Raw genomic sequence first — 26,193 nt, forward strand, 5'->3', positions numbered from 1 at the left:
GAAATAGAAATCCGCCCCCGCCCCCCAGAAACTTGGGGAACGCCGGCAGCAGTGTCCAGTGAGATAAGGCAGGCCAATCAGAAAGACTGGACGAGGGGCTGCCAAAAGGGCTGCCGGGGAAGGAGGAGAACCAGAACCAGAGACATGACAGGATCCGGAAGGGCCGAGCCATCCGCTGTGTCAAAGGCTGCGGGTGGGCAGCAGGAGGAGTGGGAAAAAGGCTGGTTTGGGGTCTCGACAAGCCTAGAGGGCCGGGGGTGGGCATGGGAGGGCAGCCATTGTTGGGAAGGGTGTCCAGGAGCGTGCTGTCCGTGGGGACCCAGGCAGGAAACTAGAGTGGAATAGGAACAAGAGTTAAGGCCTTTCTTAAGGAAATGCTGTCTTTCCTGCCAGGGAAGAGCCTCTGCACTGGAAAGTGATCTCTCCTATTTCTGTTTGGCGGGAATTCCTATAGACCGCTGGGAGAAGCCCAGAACAGGACAGAGTGTTACCTTGAACCATATGTCTATTTTTGAGTGTTTTCACTCATTCTCTGGGTTACACATAGAAACAGCTGGACAATTGTCTTCCGCCCTTCCCTAGCCTTCTCCCCCTCCCAAGGCAGCATCCCATTTACTTGTGCTTCCGTGTAATGCACATTTCCATATCGCTCATGCCTCCATAGAAGACATATCACACATACAAAAGAAATCTCATGAAGCCCACACAGTGGAAGGAGTTGGTCTGCACCGAGATTCCAACAGTTCCATCTTGGGCAGCATTTTCATCGCGAGTCCCTTGGGAGACTTGCTCTGCTGATAATGGCTTAGTCCTTCACAGCTGCTCATTGTATAATATTTACTTTCCTGGTTCTGCTCTTTTTGTATTGCATCGGTTCATAGAAGTCTTCCTGGGTTTTTCTGAACTCATCCTGTTCGTTCCTTATGGTGCAATAGTTTTCCATTCCCCAAATGACGGCCACCCTCTCAGTTTCCAATTCTTTAGAGTCACTACAGAGAGCTGCTAGGAATCTTTTGGTACAGGTTTGTGCTTTTTCCTGACTTCAGATCTCTGAGATACAGATATTGCTGGGTCAAAGGATATGCATGGTTCTGTGGCCCTTTGACCCACAAATTGCTCTTCGGAGTAGCTGTATCCGGTCTCAGTTCCCCGCTCCCCTCCAACATTTATCGTTTTCCTTTTTGGCCGTGTTAGCCAGTCTGGTAGGTGGGAGGTGTAAAGATTAAAATTTAGGGGAGACTGAGGCAGGTAGAAATTGGTTTCTCTCTGTAAGGAGTATTATATTTTTAGAGGTTTATTGAAGATTAAGAATTAAAGAAAATACAGGATAAGGAAAACATGCCTAGGCCAGAGAGGCCTAGACAAGACCTCACCTACATTATGGAAGGAGCCACATCTGCCCCAAAACGGAAGTCCAAAAGAGAGACCCAAAAGCTCTTGCCATCAGGTTAAATACCTTCTTGATCTCGGCCCAAGTGAGAATTCAAAGCATTCTGGGGAAGTGGAGCAAGGACTTCCGGGGACTGAAGTCCAGAGTTCGAGTCTATTTTTTACAGAGGTGCTCTCTCAGGCTTGCTTTAGTTTGCATTCCTGTGGTCAAGGGTGATTTGGATCATTTTCTCATAGGACTAGGGATAGTTTTCATTTCTTCCTCTGAAAACTGCCTGCTCATATGCTTGGACCATTTCTCCGTTGGGGAATGCTTTGTTTTCTTATGTACTTGACTACGTTCTCTCTACATTTGAGAAGCAAGGCTTTTGCCAGAGATACTCATCATAACATAGTTTTCCTAAAGTTGTTGCACTGTATCCTTTTTAGACAGTCACTCGAATGTATTTGGGGCCAAAGGTCATGGCAGAGGGCATAAGAGACACTGTTGGTCTAGACATCTCTTTCTCTAAGCTAGATATGGCTGGGATACAGATCAATCACAAAAGGTTCCTGGCAGAACTGGCCCTGCACAAGAAGTACAGTATTCCTATCAAGTTGTTTTTCTATTTCTTAAACTCTTACCTTCTTAGTATCAGTTCTAAGACAGAAGAGTGGTTAGGGCTAGGGAATTGGGGTGAAGTGACTTGTCCAGGGTTGCACAGCCAAGAAGTGTCTGAGGCCATATTTGAACCCAGGTCCTCCTGACTCCAGGCCTGGTGCTCTGTCCACTGTGCTACCTCACCACCCCACATTGAATAGTTAAGGGTCTTCTATGTTCCAGGCATTGTGCCAAGCACTGGGGATAAAAAAAGAGGCAAAAGCCAGTCTGTGCCCTCAAGGAGCTTCTAATCAAATAGAATGAGCAATCAAGGAGCATGCTATGGCCTAGCCACTCTGGGTCAACTATAGCTCTGGGTGCTGGGCAAAGAAAAAGCCGATCCATTTCCCACCCAAAGGAAGTCGTCTGCTCTGTGGTGACACGTCCTCCCCTGGGCCCACTCACTTTCCTCTCTGTGTCATTTCCCTTGGGGAGCAGGATTCCACTACCCTCACTGGGCAGGGGACCCCCACCTCTCCCTTGACCTTCGGGCTCCTTTCTCCAGGTGCCTTTTGGCCATCTCATTCTGAATCTTTAGCACAGACAACTTCAGTGCAACTCATTCAAAATGTAACGACTTTGATGTTTATTCAGTTTGGTCCGTCTCTTCATAACCCGTTTGGGGTTTTCTTGGCAGAGATACTAGAGTGGTTGGCCATTTCCTTCTGCAGCTCATTTGATGGATGAGGAAACTGAGGTAAACAGGGTGAAATGACTTGCCCAGGGTCACACAGCAGATTTGAACTGTGACAAGGAAATCACTTTAAAAGACTGATATATATTAATTTAAGGTCGCCAAGGAATTCAGCTATGTAATTCCTAAATGAAAACTCAAGTCAGCAGTCAACCTTTTATGGAGTTTAATTACAAACAGGAGGAAGAAAGGTATTAGAGATAAAGAGAGAGAGGGAGAGAGAAAGGGGAGAGAAGGGAATAGGGCTTAAATACCCCCTCTGTTTAGGCTGGGCCAAAAGGCCCAAGCCCTTAGATAGCTGAGGCAAAGGAAAGAGATCAGTCTCTATCACTCACGTGACCAAAATGGAGAAACAGTCTCAGGGGCCTCCACCTCCAGCTTCCTTCAGAGCAAGCTTCTCAGAGCACCTCTCCAACCCACCACCCTAGTCCTCAGACCCCGCTATCTTTAAGGAAACCATCCAAGTTCCCTCCCCTCAGTTCTCACATCTACCAATCACTGTCCATGTCTTCCCTGTGCCAATGGTGGCTCTAGCTTAACCCAGGACCACCCAGAGGTCTGTGGCTTTGCACATGTCTGTTGAAGGTCATATTCTCAAATAATTAAATCTTGATCTTTTGCTACAGCCCTTCCTAAATCCTGTTACCCTGAGTAGGGTGGAGATTGGAATAATTAAATTTTGATCTATGCTGTAGCCCTTTCCATTGTTCAGCAAAAGGTTTCTGTCCTAAAGTAATCTTAAGAAAGGAGGAGGAGGAACCTCTCTTGCCAATGGGGTTCACATTCCAATGGTGAAATTTCCAACATTCACAAGTCTAAGAAATTTTGAGGTTTACAGAACTCGGGTTTTTCTGACACCAGGTTTGGCGTCCTATCCATTGTACCATCTAGCTGCCTACCTTCTCCCAAGCAAAATGCCTAACTTTCTTATTACTATTGAGGGCAGCCCCATCCTTCCAGTGTCCCAGGCTCCCAACCTAGATGTCTTCAAGTCCCCTGTCAACCCTCTATCCTCTGGATGCCCTTTCATACACATCCCTTTCTCTCCTCTAACACTGGGGCCCACCTGGTGCAGGCCCTCATGTCCTCATGGCAGGTCCATTGCAGTAGCCTGTTAGGCAGGGAGACCCCCTGCCTAAGTGTCTCCCACTTGTGACCACCCTTCCCTTAGCTACCAAAGTGGTCTTTCTAATGCCCAGTTCTGAGCCGGTCACCCCTATGCAATAATTCCTGGGGACACCCCATCACCTCCAGAATGAACAAGAATGCCTTCTATTTGTCTTTAAAGCCCTTCATACTGTGGCCCCTTTCCTCATGTATGCATGCTCCTTGGCTTCTGTTTCTTGAAAAAGTCACTCCATCTCCAGCCTCCGGACATTTTCACTGGCTGCCCCTGTGCCAAGAATGCTCTCCCTCCCTATCTCTGCTTCTTGGCTTCCCTGGCTTCCTTCAAGTCCCAACTCTCATCCCACTTTGTGTAAGAAGTCGCCTTCAGCTCTCTTTGCTCTCCTAGGGCCTTCCCTCTGGGATTTTCTCTAGTCTGGCCAGAATGGATCTTGCTGGGATTCAGAATGGGACCTCCTGGAGAACAGAGACTGTCTGCCTTTCGGTGTTGTGACAAGGAAATCACTTTTAAAAGACTGATATATATTAATTTAAGGTCACCAAGGAATTCAGCTATGTAATTCCTAAATGAAAACTCAAGTCAGCAGTCAATCTTTTATGGAGTTTAATTACAATAAGAGGAAGAAAGGAATTAGAGATAGAGAGAGAGAAAAAGGGAGAGAAGGGAATAGGGCTTAAATACCCCTTCTGTTTAGGCTGGGCCAAAAGGCCCAAGCCCTTAGATAGCTGGGGCAAAGAAAAGAGATCAGTCCCTATTACTCACGTGACCAAAATGGAGAAACAGTCTCAGAGGCCCCCACCTTCAGCTTCCTTCAGAGCAAGCTTCTCTGAGCCACACCAACCACACCGACCAACTTCTCCAACCACCACCTCGAGTCTTCAGACTCCCCTATCTTTAAGGAAAACCCTCCAAGTTGCCTCCCCTCAGTCCTCACATCTACCAATCACCTGTCCATCAATTTCCCTGTGCCAATGGAGGCTCTAGCTTAACCCAGGACCGCCCAGAGGCTTTGCACATGTCTGTTGAAGGTCATATTTTCAAATAATTAAATCTTTGCTCCTTTGCTACAGCCCTTTCTAAATCCTGTTAACCTGAGTAGGGTAGAGATTGAAATAATTAAATTTTGATCTAGGCTGCAGCCCTTTCCATTGTTCAGCAAAAGGTTTCTGTCCTAAAGTAATCATAAGAAGGGAGGAGGAGGAACCTCCCATGCCAATGGGGTTCACATTCCAATAGAGTTCCCACTATCAATAGGAAATTTTTCAAGTATGAAATTTCCCAATGGTGAAATTTCCAACATTTATAAGTCTAAGAAATTTTGAGGTTTACAGTGTCTTCCCAGCCCTGAGCAAAGTGCCTGGCACAGACTGGGAGCTTAAGAAATGTTTGTTGACTGGATTTTCCTCAGAGGAAAAGTCTGCAAAGGTTTTAGGGTAGAGATATATTTGTAATATTTTCCATCTTTTCCTCCTTTGGTTTCTGTTTCCTCCATGAATTATATGGAGAAGTGGGTCTTGGAGGAAAGTGACAGAACCCTCCAGACAAAGGAGTTGTAGACACAGAGAAAGGGAGAGGTCAGGTAAGAGACACTGCCACAGATACTGACCCCAGATGCAGAGTGGGCTCCATGATGGATTAGTAGGAAATCAGGAGCACCCACCCAGGAACATCTCTCCAGGAATACCCATTCAGGAGCACCCACGCTGGAGCATCCATCCAGAAACCAGGATGGAAGAGAGGAAACAAAAATAGCTACAAAAGAGGAAGCAGGAAAGAGAAAGGAGGGAGGCAAGGTAGGAAAGGGAAGGAAAGGAAGGAAGGGACAAAGGGAGAGGAGAATGGAAGGAAAGAAGGGAGAAAAGGAGGAAGATGGGAGGGAGGTAGTTAGAAAGAAGAAAAAATGGGAGGGAGGGAAGGAAGATTTATCCTATTGTCCTCCTACCTTGGCACCTGAGAGCACTGAGCACAGACTTTTGTTGCCCTCAGGATCCTGTTCAAGATCTGAACCCTGTAGGTGCTGGGTTAATGCTTACTAAATGCCTAGTCCTACTATTGACATCTAGGAGATTCCTGAGGGATAGTTCACAGTTCTTCCTGCCCCTTTCCCTCTTGCTGATCCACATGATGCTTTATTAAATAAATGTGTTGAATGAATGAACATGCCCACATCCAGTTTCACCCTCACTCACCCATCCCCAGCAGGGCCCAAATGCAATTATAGACCTACCTCCTTGACCCTACCTCAAAGGTAATAAGACAGTATTTTAGAACCTCCACAGAGGAGATTGGACCACCCTCTAGGTCTTGAGCCCAGCTTCCCCATTCTTCCTGAGCCCTGCGACTCATTCATCTCACCCCCTGAGAATGTGGACTCTCAACTTGTGTCTCCAAGAGCAAGGATGACTATGTCACTGCAGGTTCCCCACAATCACATATCCTTATGCCATATCTACATGGGATGGTCATTGAAAGATCTAGAGGGATGGAATGTTTGGGGAGTTCCTTGATTCTAGATGACATAGAGAGAGGGATGGACCAGGCTCACTATCAGTCTGATTCCTCACACCCTACAACCGTCTAAAAAAGTTTCCCTCTTTGACAACCATCTTCCTGGTGCTTACCATTTACTGCTCAATAGTTGCTTCTGGCCTGTTCACCCTCAAGTCATGGAGGCTTGTCAAGATCTACCCCCTGATGACCTTATTAACTGACTCCTTCATTTCTTCCTCTTTGTTCTTAATTTCTTCTACCTTTTCTCTATTTTTGTATTCCAATTTCTCAACATTCCCAGGACCTCATTTATCACTCTTTCCTTTTAGTTCCAATATTTCTTCTTTATAAGTCCCATTTCCTTTTTTATTTCATGGAAAATGTCACCCTCAAAGTTGAGCATGGTCCTACTGTAATCATCATCAAGATGCCAATTGCCAGGCTTTTTGAGGTTCTCAGTGGTCAAATTTGCTCTTCATAACCCTCAAAACCATGCTATATGAACAGTAGTTGAAGGAATGAGGGATGATTAATCTGAAAAAGAGAAGGCTCATGGTAATATGAAAGCTCTCTTCAAAGGCTATCATGAAGAAAAGAGATGTTTAGGCCCAGGGGTCAGAACTTTGACCATTTGGTGGAACACGCAAAGAGCACAATTTAGAATGGAGATGACACCAATTTCCTAGAGATCAGACCTATCTAGAAGTGACACAGAAGGATGTATTTAGAGTCATAGATCGGATAACCTCTTGTCAGGTATGTCATTGTGGAGACTCTGATTAAGATATAGGTTGTACTAACTAGCCATCAAAGTCCCTTGGCCCACTGGAATTTTGCAAGTTGAGTCCTTGGTGTTGATTGTGCTATGAACTCTGAGCCTTCACTGGCTAGTCTTCTGCTTCAGACACCATCCAGTTCTCAGCATCTGGACTGCTTTTGACCACCTGTAAATCAACTGAGTCCTCACTGGTCAATTCTGCTGTGATCGCCCTCAAATGCCCTACTAGCTTCACTGCGATCACCAGGGAGTCCTCACTGGTGAGTTTCCTTGGAATCATAGAGCGCTCAGTGGTCAGCCTTGTCGGGCTCATCCCAACTCTTCAGAGGCCAGTCTTCTTGGGAACCATCCCCAGGGTCCTCGGAGAGCAGTCTGGTTGGGACCATCACTGCAGAACACAGTCTTGATAAGGGCATGGTGTTAAAGAATGCTGATGGGCCTTGCTTATTCATTATGCCTTAGGCTTTCTTATCTGAGGCAACGAGAGTTCCCTCTTCCCTGTCCCACTCCAAGAGCGACTGTCACAGTTTGCAGCCATTTTGGTTGCCATGGCGATCCTCAAGCCCAGGTACAGGAGAGAAGCTGCTTGAGCAGTTTGGAGGGAGGGGAAACCTAGAGAGGCGGTCATGTTGGCCAATGGTGGAATGCACCGCCGGAGAGGCTCTGAGTAGACGTGATTGACAGATTGTGTTGTCCAATGACGGGAGACGCAGAGGTTCTGGGTCCTAGTCCACAATGTTCTCGAGTCTCCCTGGGGCTGAAGGACAGGGCTTCTGGACCAATAACATGAGGCTACGTCCATCGGCAAACCAATCGCCTTGGGACTCCGAGGGAGGTTTTCCACCTACTCCCGGAATCCCAAGAGATGAGCTGACGGACGGGGTCAGCAACCAATAATTTAAGGATATTTAGCAGGGAGCCAATCAATTGCGAGCCTAGGAGGATGCTTTTCCACCTCGGGCCGCCACCGGACGGAGCTGAGGAACAAGGAACTCAGTCCAATGAAAGCATCCGGGCCCTGGGAGGCGGGGCCCAGTCTCCCTGGCAACGTGGGCGGCCGTTGAGGGAGCCGAAGGGTGGGCGTATGACGGTGGCACACGGGCACCATGATGATGGTGGAGTGGCAGCCACATGGACCAATGAGGAGCGGCGCTTCTGCGACAGGGCAGGGCGGAGAGGGCCGGCGCGGGGCGGGCCGGGGCGGGAGTCGCGGGGCCGGGGCGGCGGGAGCAGGAGCTGGAGGCGGCGGTGGCGGCGGCGGCGGCGGCAGCCGGAAGAGGAGGAGGGGGAGGGGGAGGTGAGAGACCGGGGAGGGCGGGGTCTGACCTCCGACCCCAGTCCCCCAGCTGGCTGGGGGCCCCTCCCCCATTCCCCGCCCGCCTTCCTTTTCCCTCCCCCCCCACTGCGTTCGACGAGCCCCCACCCGCCCGCGTTCTATCTCCCTCCGCCCGTGTTCTGTGCCTCCCCCCGTTCTGTGCTCCCCTCCCTCGCGTTGTATGCATACCCCGCCCGCCCCCGTTCCGTCTTCCTCCGCCCGTGTTGTGTGCACCCTCCTTCATTCTCCCCTCCGCCCTCGTTCTCTTGGGCAGTCACCCACACACGTGTTCGGACCTCCCTCTAACCAAGGACGGCCGCCCCCCAGAGTGTAATCGTCCCTTCCCTTGCAGTTACAGCCTCCTTTCTTCTCCCAAGCGTGGGCCCTTTCGCAGTGGCCCCCTGAACCTGCGGGCGCCCCTTCTTTATTCCCATCCTCCTCAAGCCTCACTTTCCCCTTTTCTCTGCTCCAACTGTCGGTTTCTCATCCGACACCTGGTCTTTGTTCTGGCCTGGGCCCATTATTGCCTGTGGTCCCCAGGATTTCCTCTCTGCAACCGCTTCCTTCCTTCCTTCCTTCCTTCCTTCCTTCCTTCCTTCCTTCCTTCCTTCCTTCCTTCCTTCCTTCCTTCCTTCCTTCCTTCCTTCCTTCCTTCCTTCCTTCCTTCCTTCCTTCCTTCCTTCCTTCCTTCCTTCCTTCCTTCCTTCCTTCCTTCCTTCCTTCCTTCCTTCCTTCCTTCCTTCCTTCCTTCCTTCCTTCCCTTTCTTTCTTTCTTTCTCCCTCCCTCCCTCCTTTCCTTCCTTCCTTCTTCCCTCCCTTCCTTCCTTCTTCCCTCCCTTCCTTCCTCCCTCCCTCCTTTCCCAACTGGGGCTCTTTCTCCCCTTCTTCTGCCTTTCCCAACATTCCTGGTACCTCCAACCCCAGATGCCTCTAGTCCCTAGGCTTCCTCTGCTCTGCCCCTTCTCCCTTGTTTCCAGACTTGGCCCCCCCTGGCGTCTCTGCCTCTCTCCCACTGTTTCCTCTTTCCTTCTTCCCACCCCTCCCCTGTATCCTGGAGGAAGCCCCAGCCTCCCAGAAGGCAGCCTGGTGAGGGGCATTGCTGGGCCTTGGGGATCTCTGCCTCCTCCCCCCCATCTAAGCACTTTAATGAGCTCCCTCCCTCCTGGAGGCCCCTGGGAGAGAGCCAGTGACAGTGGGGGAGGGGGGCTCACAGGTCCTCTCTCCTCTTCCTCCGGCAGGGCTGGGAAGCAGCATGGTCCAGGCTGCACCATGGGACCAGAGAGGGTGACAGCCCGGGAGCTGTGTGAGAACGATGACCTCGCCACCAGCCTGGTCCTCGATCCCTACCTGGGCTTCCGCACACACAAGATGAACGTCAGGTGAGGGTGGCTGGCAGTGATCCCCTCTCCCCCGGGTATCTGAGAAGCCGGGGAGAAGCCTCGGTGGGGGCGGGGGCCCAGGGGCCCTCAGAAGTATCTCTTTCCATTCTGCTCCGGCGGCTGGAGTGGGGGGAGGGAGGGAGGGAGTGACGGACTTCTGCTTGACCCTTTTCCAAGTCCTTTTCAAGACAGGCGCACATATGGACAGGGAAACTAAGGCTGAGCTGTGCAGCCCTGCTAGGAGGCTCCCTGGGAGAGGGCCTGCTCTCCAGCCCCAGCTCTCCAGCCTACCGGAGGAGGGAGAGCTCGGGCTAGAGCCAAGGAGGTCCTGAGCGCCCTTAGCCTCCCAGCCTCCTGGGTGAAAGGAAGAGAACTTGTATAGCGGGTCGCGAAGGGGCCTGGCTCCCCACTCTAGCAGCCCTTGGCCTGTGTGCGGGCTTCTTGGCCTGGCTTGGGAACCTCCTCAGAGCCTTGTGGCTGCCCCTGGCCGGGCCCTTCTCTGTGTTGGGGCTCTCAAGGCCTCTGAGACCCCTGTCCGTCCTGTGCCTCCCAGCCCAGTGCCTCCTCTGCGTCGACAGCAGCACTTGCGCTCAGCGCTAGAGGCCTTCCGGAAGCAGCGCGACTTGGAGGCTGCCTACCGGGCCCTGACCCTGGGCAGCTGGATGGCCCACTACTTCCAGAGCCGCGGCCCGCAGCAGGAGGCTGCCCTCAAGACCCATGTGAGGGGGACCCCTTTGGGGCTTTCTTTTGGACTCCCAGCCCCCCCCCCCAGCCTCACCCAGGCTCTCCATGTGCCCTTGGCAGGTTCCTTCCCCTCCCCAGCGTGGCCCCCCCCCCAAGGGCTCTTGGGAGCTCTGAGCGCGCCCGGCTCCCGGTGGCCTTACTCTCTGGCTTCCTGTCCTCAGATCTATCGCTACCTTCGCGCCTTCCTGCCCGAAAGCGGGTTTGCCATCCTTCCCTGCACCCGCTACTCTCTGGAGACCAATGGGGCCAAGGTGGTGTCGACACGCTCCTGGTAAGGGGGAGTCGGGCCGGGGGAGGAGGGGCAGGCCCTGGCCCCGAGCCCTGCCAGGGGCCCCGCCTCACCGGCTGCCCTCGGGCCCAGGAAGAAGAACGAGAAGCTGGAGCTGCTGGTGGGCTGCATCGCTGAGCTGCGCGAGGCCGACGAGGGCTTGCTGCGAGCTGGGGAGAACGACTTCAGCATCATGTACTCCACCCGGAAGCGCAGTGCCCAGCTGTGGTTGGGCCCCGCGGCCTTCATCAACCACGGTGAGGCCCGGGGCCGGGCGGGCGGGCAGCGGGCGGGCTCCTCGGACCCTTCTCACCTGTCTTTTCTCTTCCCTCTCCCGTCTGGCTCCAGACTGCAAGCCCAACTGCAAGGTAGGCCAGAGGAGCGAGCGGGTGCGGGAGGAGGGCAGGAGGAGGGGGGCCTGGAGCTGAGGAGCAGGGCCCCCAGTTTGTGCCTGCAGACGGGAATGCAGCCTGCGTGAAGGTGCTGCGGGACATCGAGCCCGGGGACGAGGTTACCTGCTTCTACGGGGATGGCTTCTTCGGGGAGCGCAACGAGCTGTGCGAATGCTGCACCTGTGAGAGGTGAGCCTGGTGGGGAGTGGGGGGACCTCGGGGCGCCCCCTGCTCGGCCCGGCATCCCCGCCACCTTCTCTCCTTCAGGAAGGGAGAAGGCGCCTTCCGTCTGCGGCCCCGGGAGCCTGCAGCCCCGACTCCCAGGACCTGTGAAAAGTACGAGCTGAGGGAGACCGAGAGGAGGCTGCAGCGCTACTGGGAGACCCGGGGGGCCCGGCAGGGGCTCGGGCCACCAGGGGCCCAGCGCTGCTCCCACTTCCACACCTTGAACCGCCTGGACCTGCTGTGCGGTGAGTGTGTTGCTCACGCTGCGCCTGCCCGGGGTCTCCTCCTGTGCAGCGGCGCCCTGACCGCCCTCTCTCTTCCTTACAGCTCTCTGCCAGCCCCTGCGCCTGCAGCCCCTCGGGACCCACTCGGATCCCTCTGCCCTGTGGGTGCAGTGGCTGCCGCAGCCCCCCCCCCCTCGGCGCCGCCGCCGCCGCCGCCGGCCACCCCGACGTCGGCTGACCCGGGTGGCCCCACACCCTCGGGTCCCGCGAGTGTCCCTGCACCGGTGGGGCGGCTGCGGGCCCCGGTGCCGCCTCCGAGGCGAGGTCACGGTGGCCTTGTCCCCGCCCGCACCCGCCTGCGTCCCGGCCCGCCCTGCCCCGCTGCAGGACTGGCACTGGGCCCGGCGCTACGGGCTGCCCTGCGTGGTTCGAGTGGACCTGAGCGGCGCCACCCCGGTCCCCAGCGCCCCCGCCAGCCTTGGGCCCGCGGGTCCCGAGCCCCCCAAGCGGACCCTGGCCTTTGGCCCCTTCTCGCCCTCCAAGCGTCTGCGCCTTGTGGTCAGCCACGGCTCCATCGCCCTTGACGTCAATGGGGGGCACTGAGGGTAAGTGGGGGGCGCTCGGCGTGCCCCCGGCCCTCCTCCTCCTGCAGGCTGGCCCTCCACAGCTACCTAGGAGGGAGCCGGCCCACTCCCGGGACCTGGGCACGCAAGCTGGGCTTCCGCTCAGGGCCGTCTCTCTCTCTCTCTCTCGACTCCCCCCTCCCTCCCCCAGTCAGTCAGGCTTGTACAGGACACCCTGTCCCGGGTTCGAGGGTGCCCACGGCCCAGCTCTTGGGGCCAGACTTTCAGGGCTTCTCTTCCTTTCTCTCCCAGCTAGTTCCCTGAAGGCTTGAGCCAGGCGTCCCAGGAAAGTGGGGCGGGGGGGCTAGATTTCAGGGTGCTGCTCCTCCCCCTGTGCTCGGGATCCCCAATCCTTTCATAGGGAGCCCCTTCCTCCTTCCCCTTGCCCGGGGCCCTCTTGGGGGGGGGTTATGGGGGCGGCGGCCGCCCTCCCGTCTGACCCGGCAGGGATAACCTTAGCAAGGGGCGGCCGCCACCTGGTGGCAGGAGACCCCAACCCAGCAGGGAGGGACAGCAAGGATCCCTCCCTCAGCCTCAGGATGGTTCTAGACTTTTACCTCCTGCCTCAGTGGCACCCCGCCCCCCCAGGGGGAAAGCCATAAAGGGGGAGGGGAGGGGGCTCCCGCAGCCGCCCCCCCTGGCTCTCAGGGAGGCCGCCCCGCCTCATCTTTCTCATGGTGCTATAGCTCCGGTGCCTCCCGGGGAGTGAGGGGAGCGGGGGCCAGCACAGCCAGCCGGGGCCCTCGGCCTCCCCACCCCGGTCCCAGGGATTGCGGACACTGGGTGACGGGCAGTTTGCAACTGGTTTTTTAATAAAAGTCTTCTTGTTAAGTCTGCCGGCTGCGAGGATTTTTCGGGGGGCCCCTCAGATCTTCCCGGGGAACGTCCCCTCCCGGATCTGGTCGGTCCAGCGCTGCACCTGCGGGGAGGCAGGCAGGGATGGAGGCAGGCCGCCCTCCAGAACCTGGGCCCGCCCCTCCGCAGCCCCGCCCCTTCCCCCTCCTCACCCAGCTGAGCGGGCACAGGGAGTGGTAGACCTTGCGGCAGTAGTCGCAGGGGCTCGAGTCCTTGCCGGGCCTCTTCAGGATCTTGGTACAGCGGTGAAAGTCTGGGAGGAGGCGCCGGGGTCACGCCGGGGTCACGCCGCGGAGCCCCGCCCCCGCCTCCCCTGCTGCGGACTCCGCCCCCCGCTGCCCCCCCACCAACCTAGGAAGTTCTGGTAGCAGTTGCGGGTCTGGTTCTGGTTGGGAAAGCGAGGGTCGAAGGGCGGGGTCGAATGATTGCTCATCGCGCTCTCTCGATCCTGGGAGGAGGCAGAGACCGCCGGTAGCCTGGCAACCCCGCCCCTAACGGCAACCCCGCCCACCCCTAACCGCCGTCCCTCCCCTGGACGGCTCCGCCCCGAACGGCGGGCCGGGACCCTCCCCGGAACCTCCCCCCGGAAGCTCCACCCCCGCGGGAGGCCGCGCTTCCCTCCCCGCCCCCCATGGGCAGCCTCACCTGGTACCCTCACCCGCGCTGTCCCACCAACAGCCCTGGTGCCCAAGGAGGAAATGCGGCCCCTGGCGGCCCCGGGGCCGGAGGTATTCCTCGATTGGCTCTGCCCGCGGCCGTCCCGCCAATGGGATCCCACCACACGCGGGGAACTTTCTAGAACTGTGGCCTCCCCTGCCGCCCCCTTTAGGCAGGCGCACCCCGAGGCAGCGGTGCCCAGCCGGGGCGGCCACCTCGCCGGGAGTCTTCCCGTCGGTGCTTTGAGACCTCTAGGTAGGAGGGACTCCATTCCACTCCCAGCCAGAAAGGGAGAGCCCCCGGGATTCGGGGAGGCCTGGGCCCTTGAGCCCCCGCAGCGGGTGCCGCCCCTCTTCTGCGGCCGCCGGCCTCTGTGGCTAAGTGCCCCGGCCGCTCTCAGGGCGGCCAGCTCCCCTGGCCTTTCCTCCGCCGCATACCGCCCTCCCCACACCTCTGCACCCCCCCCCTCTCCTGGTTTCCATGGCAACGCCCTCGCTCCTCGCCCCCCCATCCCTTGATATTCTCAGGGTCTTTGGCTTCATCTTCAGCCGCTATTCCAGATGGACGTGGTCAGGCCCGAACCTCTGAAACTCTCCTCCTTGCCCCTCCCTCTCTCCCTCCCTTCCCCGTTCCTGTGGCTCCCCCCGGGGGCCATCTTCTCTGCCCACTCGCTCCAGCTGTCCCAGGGACTTCTCTGGCTTCCAGGTCTCTGGGTTCAAGAGAGAACCTGCCCCCTCCCGGGCCTCGGCTGTGCGTGTCCTCCAAGGGCCCCCTGTGGCAGCCCTCCGGGCTCTCCTCGCCCTTCCCCCATTCCTGGCAGCCTGAGCTGCGCCTGCGAACCCACAGGCCGCTTTCTCCTCTTGGGCCCGAGTCCCGGGCCTCCTCCAACCTCTTGGGACCCAAACAGCGAAAGCAGGCCATTCCCAGCACCCTCAGCCCCAGCGGGCTGTGCGGGTCCCCAAACTGCCCGAGCCTTTGGTTCCTCTTCTCAGCCTTTGGAGGGGTCATCCATGCTCGCTTGTGAAACACCTACTGGGCGCCAGGGCTGGGCGAACAAGCAGATACTTGTCTTCAAGTAGCGGACCTTCTGGGGAGAGGACCAGCCTCTCTCCGTCTCTCCGTCTCTCCGTCTCTCTGTCTCTCCGTCTCTCCGTCTCTCCGGCACTCCGTCTCTCCATCTCTCCATCTCTGGGTCCCTCCGTCTCTCCGCCCCTCTTTCCCTCCGTCTCTCCCTCTGTCTCTGTCTCTCCTCTCTCTTTCTCTGTCTCCCTCTCTCTCTCCCTCTTTGTCTTTCCCTATCTCTCTCAGTCTCTGTCTCTCCTCTCTGTCTCTGTCTCTCCCTCTCTGTTCTCTCTCTCTGTGTCTCTATGTCTCTGTCTCTTTGTCTCACTCTCTCAAAGACTTTTGGCCTTACTGATTTGTCCCACTTTCCACTATAGATGGGATTTTAGAACCCTGTTGGAGATCTTTAAGGCAAAGGTTTTTATATTCCAAATTATCTGCTCCCTTTTTTATGCAAAGATACATCCCTCTTAATGCAACCCAATACCCTCAGCGCCCAGACCCTCCAGATAACTGGACACACACATTTACGTATATACATAGATATAGTGTTCAGTTCTACATGTTTAAATTTGGCTCAAGAATTTCTTTCCCAATTACACAACAGTTTTAACATTTGTTTAATAAAATTTCAAATTCCAAATTCTCTCCTCCCCGTCATCCCATTTGATATTGCTTGTACACTTCCAGTTGGTCCTGTCGTGGAAGAAGACTCATTTCTAAAACCCCCCAAAGAAAATCAAGTGGAAGATGGCCTGCTTCTGTCCACAGTCTCACTCCATCAGTTCTTTCAGCGCAGGTCGGGGGGGGGGGGGGGGGGGGGGGGGGGGGGGGGGGGGGGGGGAGGGGGGGGGGGGGGGGGGGGGGGGGGGGGGGGGGGGGGGGGGGGGGGGGGGGGGGGGGGGGGGGGGGGGGGGTGGGGGGGGGGGGGGGGGGGGGGGGGGGGGGGGGGGGGGGGGGGGGGGGGGGGGGGGGGGGGGGGTGGGGGGGGGGGGGGGGGGGGGGGGGGGGGGGGGGGGTGGAGGGGGGGGGGGGGGGTGGGGGGGGGGGGGGGGGAGGGGGGGGGGGGGGGGGGGGTGGGGGGGGGGGGGGGGGGGGGGGGGGGGGGGGGGGGGGGGGGGGGGGGGGGGGGGGGGGGGGGGGGGGGGGCAGCACAGTGGTGGTTTGCTCAGAACAAAGAGTGTCCATGCTTTTATAAAAGGGGCACAATTGCTAGATCAGTTCACAACTCCACCAACCATGCATTCGTGTTCTAGTTTTCCTAGGTCACCCAATATTTTTCATTTTCCTTTTCTGTCATATCAGTCAATCTGATAGGTGTGAGATGGTACCTCAGAGTTGTTTGCATTTGCATTTTTCTAATCAATAACGCTTTAGATCTTCTGCCTTGGAACTCCTACTTAGTATCAATTCTAAAAATAATAGGTAAACGTTTATCAAAAAAAGAAGAAAAAAAGTGATTGAAGGCCTTTTTTCATGACCATAGCTTTGATTTCTTCATCTGAAAACTGCTTCCTATCCATTGACCATTTATCAGTTGGGTAATGACTCCTATTCATATACATTTCATTTAGTTCTCTATATTCGAGAATCGAGACCTTTATCAGAGACACTGTCCATCCCCCCCACCACCACCCCCCAGTTTACTGCTTTCCATCTAATTATATGAATTTAATATAAATTTTTTCCCTCTGAAAGTCCTTTTTGGTCTTATCCCCACCCTTTGATTAGGCCCATGAATGCTCACTATGGGAGGATGCCAGAGGCCTCATGGATCATGTCTAATCTGTCCAACCAGGGAGATGGAGGAAGCAACAACTTCCCTCGGTCTTTGGATTTACCTGACAGGGCAGCTGCGTGCCCTTTGCAAGTGAATGGAGTCATGATGTGAGCCACAAACTCAGATTAGCTAGGGGACCAGCCTTGAGATTATATGCCTTTACCCTCTATGTCCCACTTCCAGATCTAATAAATACTTATACATGAGTATACAATCTCCAGAGAATTCTAATCCTAACCTAATCTTGGTTGCATTGGTTTTGTTTATGCAAAACCTTTTTCATTTAATACCTTCAACATTACCCATTTCACATCTCAAAAGGTGTGCTCTCCTCTCTGGCTCTCTCTGGCTCTCTCTGTCTCTGGCTCTGGCTCTGTCTCTGACTCTCGCTCTTGTTTGGTCATATCTTTTTCCCTCATACATAGATCTGACTAATCTATGTCCTGCTGACTCAGAACGAACATTCAGTCCCCTAAAAGCCCCAGATCTTTTTCATCTGACCGTGGTCACACCCATTTCATCATTGCCAAATGGATCCTTGGCACCCAAGGTATGACTTGATATGGATCCTTGTTGAATTTTATCTGTGTTTTCTGGACAGCGGCTATCATCCAGTGTTTTCACTATCCCTCTCTTATTGTCATTTGTAGGTTTGATGGGTGGATATTTTGTTTTTTATTTAAAAATCAAAAACATTAAATGGCCCAGAGGTATGCCTGGTGATCAGGGACACTTTTCATCAAGTGACATTGAACTGTTAATGATGAATCTTGGAGTCCTCGACTTCTATCTCCGGGCATTATTGTCAGATCCGCACGCATCCCTCCATCATCGCCACAAGAATAATACGATGTCTTATTAGAAACCTTGCTGAGAGCCAGGCAATCTATACCTATGTCATTTCCCTCATCTACCACTTCAATAACCCTGTCCAGAAAGGAAATGAGGTTAGTCTGGCGTGACATGGGCTTCATAAAGGCAGGCTGGCTCCTTGCAGCCACTGTTTCCCTTTCATGTTCTGTTCTAGAATGCTCCCAGAATTCAGTTCCCTGGCAGACTGTTCTTTTATCTTTTTAAAATTGGCACATCTTCCCCCAGCCGGTCCAGGATCCCTCCCAGTTTCCATAGGCTTTCCTATATTGCTGCCAATGATTTCAATACAGAGAATGTTGTTTATTTGGATGAGGTGACTGAAATTCATCCAAAGGCAAGTAGCTACTCTCTTACTGCTTATCTTGGGTATCCATTCCCCGTTTGCTACTTTTTGTCCTATTTCCAGTGCTTGGCAGCAGAATCAGAAAGCAATGTAAGAAGTGGGGAGGTCTGCCTTCTGTTGTCAGTGATCAGTGTTTCATCCCCCCAGCCCAGCCAAGGTCCTGGCCTTTCTTTGATCCTCCATGTTTGGGGCTAAATGTTAGCTCTCCTGGTCCTGTTTTTAGGGGATTGTAAAACATTCTTCAGTGAGTAATGAAACGGTTTTGTTGGGGAGCCCCCATGCATAGCCTGCTTTCTGCTAAGGAATAATGCCATAAACTGGGGAGGTGGGGGGTGTACATGGCAGGTGGAGAGCAAAGCTTCTCTGGTACTCTAAGGGACAAACAGGCCAAACTCCCGCCTGCTCCTCGCCTGGATTCCCTGTGAATGCCAGCCTTAGATTCCAAGATAATCCAAGGGTAGTTCCCATCCTCCTTGGGCCACTCACCTCATCTAGCCAAGGCAGCATCATTTCTTCATATTTCTACTGTTAACTTGGAAATAACACAGAACTACCAAGGAAGGCAGAAGAACCCGTTTAATCAGGAGAGGGAGAAGTCCACTATTTGGCCCTTTACTCAGAGTCTGGTGCCACCACTTTTACAGGGGTGTAAAACCTGGACTCTGGGGACGTGATCCCTGGGAGGGCCACCTTGCTAGACTCCAAGGAACAAAAGAATTCGGAGAGCCTCTATACTATCTGGGGGGATGTAGGGGCAGGGGAACAGGATGGACAGGACTCTGGCTATAAGGAAATGGGAGGGTTCCAACTATATAATCCAGTTTGGGGAAGAAATCTTAGCCAGAGGCTGGGGTGTGAGGGAAGGGGCTGCTTGCAATGGAGACTAAACAGGGTGGTCCCTGCCCAGTCTTCTTGGGAAGGGTCTCTGAAGACCAGCTAAGACAAAAAGAAGATTTAGCATCTGCTTAGCCCCACCTAACTGGGATTATCATTTACTTTAGGACCCATGATTCAATCTGAGACTGCCAGCCTGAGACTCCCTTCGGGGGGGAGGGATTCACAGGGGACAGGGAACAAGTCCCAGCTTTGGGGTCTCCCACTAACAAGCCAGTCCTACAACTTGAGGTTCATCGGATCTTCCTGGGCTACCAGACTGGGATCTCTAGATTTCATGTTGATGCTACCTTCTAGTGTGTGCTCTGGATTAGTTTATTTTACATATTGACTGGTCTGGCCTCCTTGTTGTGGTACTCTAGTAGTAACATTTGGAAGAATTGATTCGGGGATATTCAGCTCTCCTCATAGTCTGACTCTCCCAGCCTCCATGGCTACTGGAAAAACCATTGCTTTGACTTTCCAGATCTTTGTCTGCTTTTTGGTGTGCTCCCACAATGGCCCGAGCTTTCTTTACAAGGAACAAGCTTCTTTTCATTTCATGGCCGCAGTGGCCATCTACAGTGATTTTGGGACCCAAGAATATAAAATCTGAGTGACACCTCTTCCATTCTCCTCCCTCTGTTTGCCAGGAGGCGACGGCCAGGGTAACCAAGATGTTGGCATGTTGGTGGAAGCCAGCTTTGACGCTCTCCTCTTTCCCTCTCATCAGGAGGCTTCCTATTTCTTCTTCCCTCACTGCCAGCGGCATGGTGTCACCCGCCTCTCTCCCAGCGACCTCCATTCCAGCTTGTGCTTTCTGCAGCGCGGCGTTGCAGAGCTTCCATATATTTGTCTACCATCCTACAGACTTGCTGTGCTTCTTTCCCCACTTTCACCCAGTGGGCTGCTCCGTGGCCAGCTCTAGCTCTTGCTTCTTGGCCTGCATGCAGGCTCCTCGGGAGACTAGTAAGACGATCCGGCTCTCCGGATCTGAGCTTGTGCCCAGTCAAGGCTTGCGCAGACTTCATGAGGCACAAGCGGATGTTTTTGGAACTCCCTCCTTTCTCTTACTCGCAGAAGAACAAAGAAGGGGGAGTTGAGGGGTGCCCATCGCTTGGTGGCACATGCTGGTGATGGCATACAATTGTGCTACGAGGAATGACAAGGAAGAGGATTTGAGGAATGGCTGGAGAGACGTGAGAAAGCCAAGCCTTAGCGTCCCTCTTGGGAGCAAGACTGGGTATCGGCTCCAAGGCAGAAGAGCGGTGAGGGCTGGACTAAGGGGATGAAGTGGCCCAGGGCCACCCAGCTGGGACGTGTCTGAGGCCAGATTGGAACCCAGGACCTCCGTCTCTGGGCCTGACTCTCCCTCCACCGTCCACCCGGCTGCCCAGCAAACGTGTCTTTGTCACTCTTCTGTTAACCAGCAGACATCGCAGGTGGCTCCTCAGAACAAAGACAATGTGGCCGCCTGTAGCCTGGAAGGTTCCTTCCCTAAGATACAGGCACTGCCCGGGACCTTTGTAAAGAGCGGACGCTGATGTGGGCATTAATGCACTACATGGAAAGGAAGCTCTCACCCCCTTTTTTACAAACCCAAGGGGCATGAGCCACGAGGAACGGGGAGCCCCAGCCGCCAGGACCTGTTTGATGACTTCTTTAAACAGACTGGGCAGGGGGCAGCTGGGTGTCTCAGTGGATGCAGAGCCAGGCCTAGAGACGGGAGGTCCTGGGTTCCAATGTGGCCTCAGACCCTTCCCAGCTGGGTGACCCTGGGCCAGTCCCTTGACCCCCATGGCCCAGCGCTGACCCCTCTTCCGCCTTGGAGGCGATTCTCAGTATTGACTTCAAGACGGAAGGTGAGAGTACAATAAAACAGAAGGATGCTTCGGCCCTGTTCCTTGAGTGTTCGGCACGAGGGCCATGTTTGTTTCTGTGTGTGGATAGTTTACCTTTAATGGGCCTTTTCTGAAACGAGGAGCTCCAGGCCGTCTGATCGGGGCTCTACGTGTATGGCCACCTAGCACCCGTGGACCTCCCAGGCCGTGGCGGCTTTCCTGTGCCTCCCTCCCCAGGCTCCTCTTCCCGAGGCCGCTCCTCCTTTTCATCTGTCTCAATGCTCCATGAAATTCTTTTGGAATATGTTACTTGAGCTGCTGCTAAAACATGTGTTTTAAGTATTGTTTGGATGTAAACAAAAGCTCATTGTCAACCTGAATGTACCTTAGATTCTTGTTCAATCCCCAGTGGTTACCTCAGTTTACCAATTTGTTCCATAAACTGAAATGTACTGATGAGTACTAGCCTAAGATCCAGTGATTCCATGATGGAGTCCTTGCAATCCCGATTCCTTTGGGTTACCAATTAGCAATTCAAGTGATACCAAATGGAAAAGTAAAAGCAAGTCAGAGAAGAAAGAAGAACTTTGATCTAAAGTCCATAGTGCTTGAGTATGCAAAGGGAGAGGCAGAGAGAGAGAGAGAGAGAGACACTGACAGAGAGGGAGAGAGACAGAGACAGAGAGAAGGAGAGAGACAGAGACACGGAGAGACAGAGAGAGAGGGGAGAGGGGGAGAGAGAGAAGGAAAGAGAGAGAGAGGGAGGGAGAGGTGAGGAAGGAGAAAGAGGAGAGAGACAGAGAGGGAGGGAGAGACAGAGAGAGAGACAGAGAAATCAAGAGGGGGAGGGAGAGAACAGATAGAGATTTTGCTCTCATCATTGGATCTTTAACTGAGGCATAACTTCTAGAATGGCTGAAGGTGGCTTTGGAAAATCACAGAGGATTCTGGGATGGCTCTGGAAAGTTGCCCTTCAGAGATTCCAAACTGACCTGTCTCTGCTCCTTCAGATGATCAGGGGACAGGATAGGGTCCAGCCCTGACGGCGGGCCATGAGGGACCACAGCCCAGAGCTCTCTGGATCTGCCCCAGGATCTGGGGAAAGAGAGTCGCCTGTAAACTGCGGTCGCTCCAGCGAGCCTGGATGCCACACTGAGGTGGACGTTGCCAAAGGATCAACAGAGGAAGCGGGCGTGAAGAGGCGCTCTGGAGATGGAGGCTGCGGCTGAGATGCTGAATGGCACATCTGCTGGACTGATCTTCTCTGTTCATGGCTGTTGCCCCAGTCCTGCTTTCTCTGCTTCTACCTTCGGGACTGACTGTCCTCTTTGTGACGGATCAGCCGGTTACAGGAAGCAGCGGCTCCATGTCCTTCAGCTCCCCGCATTCCCTGAGGATGCGCCCCTGAAGACCCCCCTCCCTGTTATCTTTTTTTTAACTCTTACCTTCCATCCTGGAATCAATACTGTGTATTGGCTCCAAGGCAGAGGAGTGGTAAGGGCTAGGCAAGGGGGGTCAAGTGACTTGCCCAGGATCACACATCTAGCAAGTGTCTGAGGCCATATTTGAACCCAGGACCTCCTGCCCAGGCCTGGCTCTGAGTCCACTGAGCCACCCAGCTGTCCCCTCCCTGTTATCTGAGCCCCTCTTGTGTTAGCTCAACTACCTGCCCCATAACTATCCCTTTCCTTACATTCTGGGCCTTTTCCTGTGTTTTAAATGACGGATGGCCAGCCATCCAGACAGATAACTCTCTGATCCAGCACAGGGAAGCAGCCCCCAAAGCAGAGAGAACCCCAGGCCTCTATCCCAAGGACTCAGTGCCTTCGGGGCTTACCCCAAACCTGAGGCTTCCAGGAGATTCCATCCACCCCAGTTCTGGCTACTCCCCTGTGAGATGCTATCCCAGCCCCCGCAGCCAGGCCTCCCCCTCTGCTGAGGACAGGCAGGGACAGCCTTGAAGAAACTACAGAAGACTGAGGAGGTCATCACCCCCATTCCCTTAGATATTTGGGGGGGGCGAGATGGTGGGGCATTGCACCTCCAGCACTCAGGCAGACTGTCAGCAGGGGAGTTCTTCTGCTCCCTCACACCCTTGGGACCCCCAACCCCAAAGTCTGACCTGGAGGATCCACCTCCTTGGTTTGTCCTGTTGGTTTGAGATGGACCAAGAGACACCCCTCGTCCATCTGTCCACCGCCCTGCCCTGTGGGAAACCTTCTGCCACCCCCTGCTCCAGTCACACCCTCACCATTGTAGAGTATAAAATCCCCCAGAACTGATGGCCTGGGGGGGGGGGGGACAGGGACTGTGAGATTTAAAATGGTTGAGGTCTTAAACTGTAGTGATTAAAATGGTGGAAGATATAAATCGTGATAGATATAAGAGAGGGTGAGTAAATTTGACTGCAGAAATATGTTTCACTACAGTGTCTTGGGTTTAAAATCAAATATAAGGTGGTTGCCAGGGAAATATTCCCAATTATTCAAATACCCAAGTCAATTGGCTTTTATAGAGATTTTAATTAGCAATACAATGAGTAATCAAAGAAAGAGAGAAAGAAAGGAATAAGTTTGAAGGGCCTCAAGCCAATATGGCCTGGACCTGAGTCTTAAAAGAGAAATCAGTTTTTTAACACTCACCACAAGGTCTGACTAAACAAGGATACTAGTGACACCAGGCCAGCATCCTTCCTCAAAGAGTCTTCCAGCCAGAGATTGCTTCCAAGGGCGTCTCTCAAGAGCCTCCAGGGTTCAGGAACTCTCCTTCAGAATGAGAGTCAGAAATCAAGCTCCCTTGTTCTTCTCTGAGCTCTTATTTTTAAGGGCAAAATCTCCTCTGTCACCTCCCCTAAGTCCTTACATCTACCAATCACTGTAGATGTTTCTAAAGGACCACCCATTTTGAATTCACAGCCTAGTAGTTTTAATCTCTTTAGTAAGTCAGGAAAAAATCCTGCTGTGTCGACAAATTTCATTAAGAAAAAACCTCTGAATAAGTTATCACCCTTTTAGGTTTAAGTAGTTTACAAGTTGCCCCACCTTTATAGGTACTTAGTATCCCATTGTATCAATTCTAAAAAAGTCATGACTCAAAGAACTTCCTGTCCCTTCCATAAGCATGGATCAAAGTACTTTGTTTAGCAAACAGATTTCTGACCTAAAGCAGTCTTAAGTAGGGTGGAGCAGGGACACTCCCATAGGTAGGAGCCCCCACACTCAAGCAGAGTTCTCACCATCTGCTAGGGAATTTTTTAAAGTAGAAGATTCCCCAATGGGGGAAACCCCTAACATTCATAAGTCTGAGAAATTTTGAGGTTTACAGGACACACAGCTCCAGGCTCTTCCCCCTAGGAGGCAGGCTTCTGCCTAGGCTGCCCTCCTGCCACATGCAACATTACTCTTTTTTTAAGTTAAATTTTGGGGTCTTGTATTCTTGCAAAAGGCCTCCTTTATGTCTGCATCCCAGCCCAAGCACGGATGGCTACCTGGGCACTTTAGGTGCCCAGCCTACCTCAGGGAGTGCCAAATCGATTTAACATTGGTTAGAGCCAAGCCCTTCTTCATGCCCTGGTAAGTGGGGATGAAGGAACTGTTTCATTTCATAGGCCATTGACTCAAGCTCAGAGAAATGAGAGATGTTTGCCATCAAAACCTCCAGGGCAGGGGTCCCCAAACTTTTTACACAGGTGGCCAGTTCGCTGTCCCTCAGACCATTGGAGGGCCTGACTATAAAAACAACCCAAACTCTAAGGCTAACCCTAACCCCAAAACTCTAAGCCTAACCCTAAACCTAAAACTCTAAGCCTAACCCTAACTCTAAGCCTAACCCTAACCCTAATGCTAACCCTAAAACTCTAAGCCTAACCCTAACCATAAAACTCTAACTCTAACCCTAACCCTAAAACTCTAAGCCTAACCTGTAGCATACAGGACAAGGGAAAGAAAAGAATTCGCTCTCATCTCGTGCGTGATATAGTCCTTTTCTTTAACTATTAAAGGTCTGACAACTTCTTATAGTCCTGACTGTACATGGGTAAAATGACATATTAATGCACATGTCCTGTGGACTATGGAACTGATATCACATTAATTCAGGATCACTAAAGAGTGAAGATCATTTTATTATTTTTTTTTTGGTCTTTGATGAACTTTTTACATTTGACTTTGCCAGATGAGGTAAAAATTCATTTTTATCTTCTCATTTTTATAGGATTATTACTAAGTTAAGATAATTTTTATTTTTATTATTGGTCTTTCATAATTTTTAATTTTAATTTGGCTATTCTATTTGGAATTCATTTTGATTAATTAATTTTACTCCACTCACTACCATTTTTGTTTTCGATTGAGTTTATAATTTTTATTTTTCTGTTAACATAATATAGTCTTGTTTTAATTTTTAAACAAAAAGGGGGATATGTAGCACACCAGGCTTCTTAGCATCTTGGAAGTATGATTGATGTATTGATATTGTATCCTGTATATTCATTTACCAGACACCTGGCATGGAAAGGGACAGTCCAAAGGACTAGCAAAGGATGGGCAAATTCCTGGGCTGGGCCTTGACAGCCATGCCTTGGCTGGAAGTAAATTCATTTGCAAAGCTCAGGTTGGATTAATCTCCACCTCTTTGATTCAGTCATTGTCAATTCAACCAATGTTAAGACCTTTGCCATGTTACCTATGCATTGATCTCCTAATCCACATTCCTAAAACCTCCAATAAATACTGGGGAACAAGCGCGAATCTCTCTCTTACTTTTCTGGACCTTCTGACTTCTCTGTCCCATCTTTTCCTGCTGATCCTCGAGATGCTGTCGCCCCAATGCTTCCTATTAATGCTTGGACTCTCTTGTCCATAGGAGGCATTAAGGAGTTGTGACTCCCCACGTGTTTTCTTATTCCTCACGTTTCCCTTTAATTATCCAAGGGAAATATTCACGGAGATCGCGCCACTCCCCATCTGTTTGAACTTGTTGTCTCTGAGTCTTTATTATTCACCCAATTCCTTAGTCTCCCTTCTCCTTCTCAGGTGATTACCCACAGGTAAAAATATATAGGGACTGCAGGCCGGTCCTTATACTAACCCTAACTGGGCAGCAGTATACACAGTGCGGAATTCCCTCCCCCAGGTCACTGCTCACCATGCTGACGTCTTCCACTGTGCAGCTACATAATGCTTTGCATGGTGCCTAGTTCTAAGGTGCCACGCAAAGGATTATGTCACCGGAAGTAGTACTGTACAAAGCCATGCTTTGTGGCGCCGCCACATCCAGTGCTCCTCTCACTAACCACCAATGAAAGAAGTGCCCCTTCTGGAAGTGCAGTGGGGGCCGGATACATGGCCTCAGGGGGCCACATGTGGCCTGCAGGCCATAGTTTGGGGACCCCTGCTCCAGGGAGTGAGACTGACTGAAAAGGATCTCCTTTCATACAGAGTGTGAGGGACTCACATACTTTGAATGGGCAAGGGAAGAAGATGCAGCTTTTGCCGCCAAGTCTGGTCCTTCATTTCTTGCCATCTTTGGCAGACCTTCTTAGGTTCCTTGTGGAACTAATAACATCAGTGTTCATGGAAATGCCCAGAAGAAGGTCATTGTCGCCCATTCTGAGAAACCTTG

General features: G+C 52.9%; 2 protein-coding genes and 1 long non-coding RNA gene across 8 annotated transcripts; 2 read left to right on the top strand and 1 right to left on the bottom strand.

The window, feature by feature from the left end:
- Window positions 1-8,208: 8,208 nt before the first annotated feature.
- Window positions 8,209-13,118, top strand: KMT5C (lysine methyltransferase 5C). The gene is made up of 9 exons (XM_056796565.1): window positions 8,209-8,414; window positions 9,671-9,811; window positions 10,365-10,530; window positions 10,717-10,826; window positions 10,917-11,080; window positions 11,172-11,191; window positions 11,268-11,404; window positions 11,483-11,685; window positions 11,768-13,118. The coding sequence occupies exons 1-9, from the start codon at window positions 8,224-8,226 to the stop codon at window positions 12,265-12,267; spliced, it is 1,632 nt and encodes a 543-aa protein (XP_056652543.1). The 5' UTR covers window positions 8,209-8,223; the 3' UTR covers window positions 12,268-13,118.
- On the bottom strand, window positions 12,959-14,885 carry LOC100012097 (collagen alpha-2(I) chain). 6 transcript variants are annotated; one of them, XM_056796572.1, is made up of 4 exons: window positions 13,801-14,367; window positions 13,494-13,590; window positions 13,295-13,395; window positions 13,072-13,206 (listed from the first exon to the last, which is right to left on the bottom strand). In XM_056796572.1, exons 1-4 carry the CDS (start codon window positions 14,308-14,310, stop codon window positions 13,153-13,155), a joined length of 762 nt encoding a protein of 253 aa, XP_056652550.1. In that variant the 5' UTR covers window positions 14,311-14,367; the 3' UTR covers window positions 13,072-13,152. The 6 variants fall into 6 exon arrangements, with proteins under 6 accessions (XP_056652552.1, XP_056652547.1, XP_056652550.1 ...); XM_056796570.1 differs by having other exon boundaries at window positions 13,795-14,367; XM_056796574.1 differs by lacking the exons at window positions 13,295-13,395; window positions 13,801-14,367 and adding an exon at window positions 14,468-14,885 and having other exon boundaries at window positions 12,959-13,206.
- On the top strand, window positions 13,916-25,544 carry LOC130453998 (uncharacterized). Its single transcript, XR_008911675.1, has 2 exons — window positions 13,916-14,054; window positions 19,384-25,544. It is a non-coding gene; the product is annotated as an uncharacterized LOC130453998 (long non-coding RNA).
- The last annotated feature ends 649 nt before the right edge of the window (window positions 25,545-26,193 follow it).

The sequence above is a fragment of the Monodelphis domestica genome, chromosome 4 (genome assembly GCF_027887165.1).
Source record: "Monodelphis domestica isolate mMonDom1 chromosome 4, mMonDom1.pri, whole genome shotgun sequence".
In the NCBI taxonomy this organism is placed as follows: Eukaryota; Metazoa; Chordata; class Mammalia; order Didelphimorphia; family Didelphidae; genus Monodelphis; species Monodelphis domestica.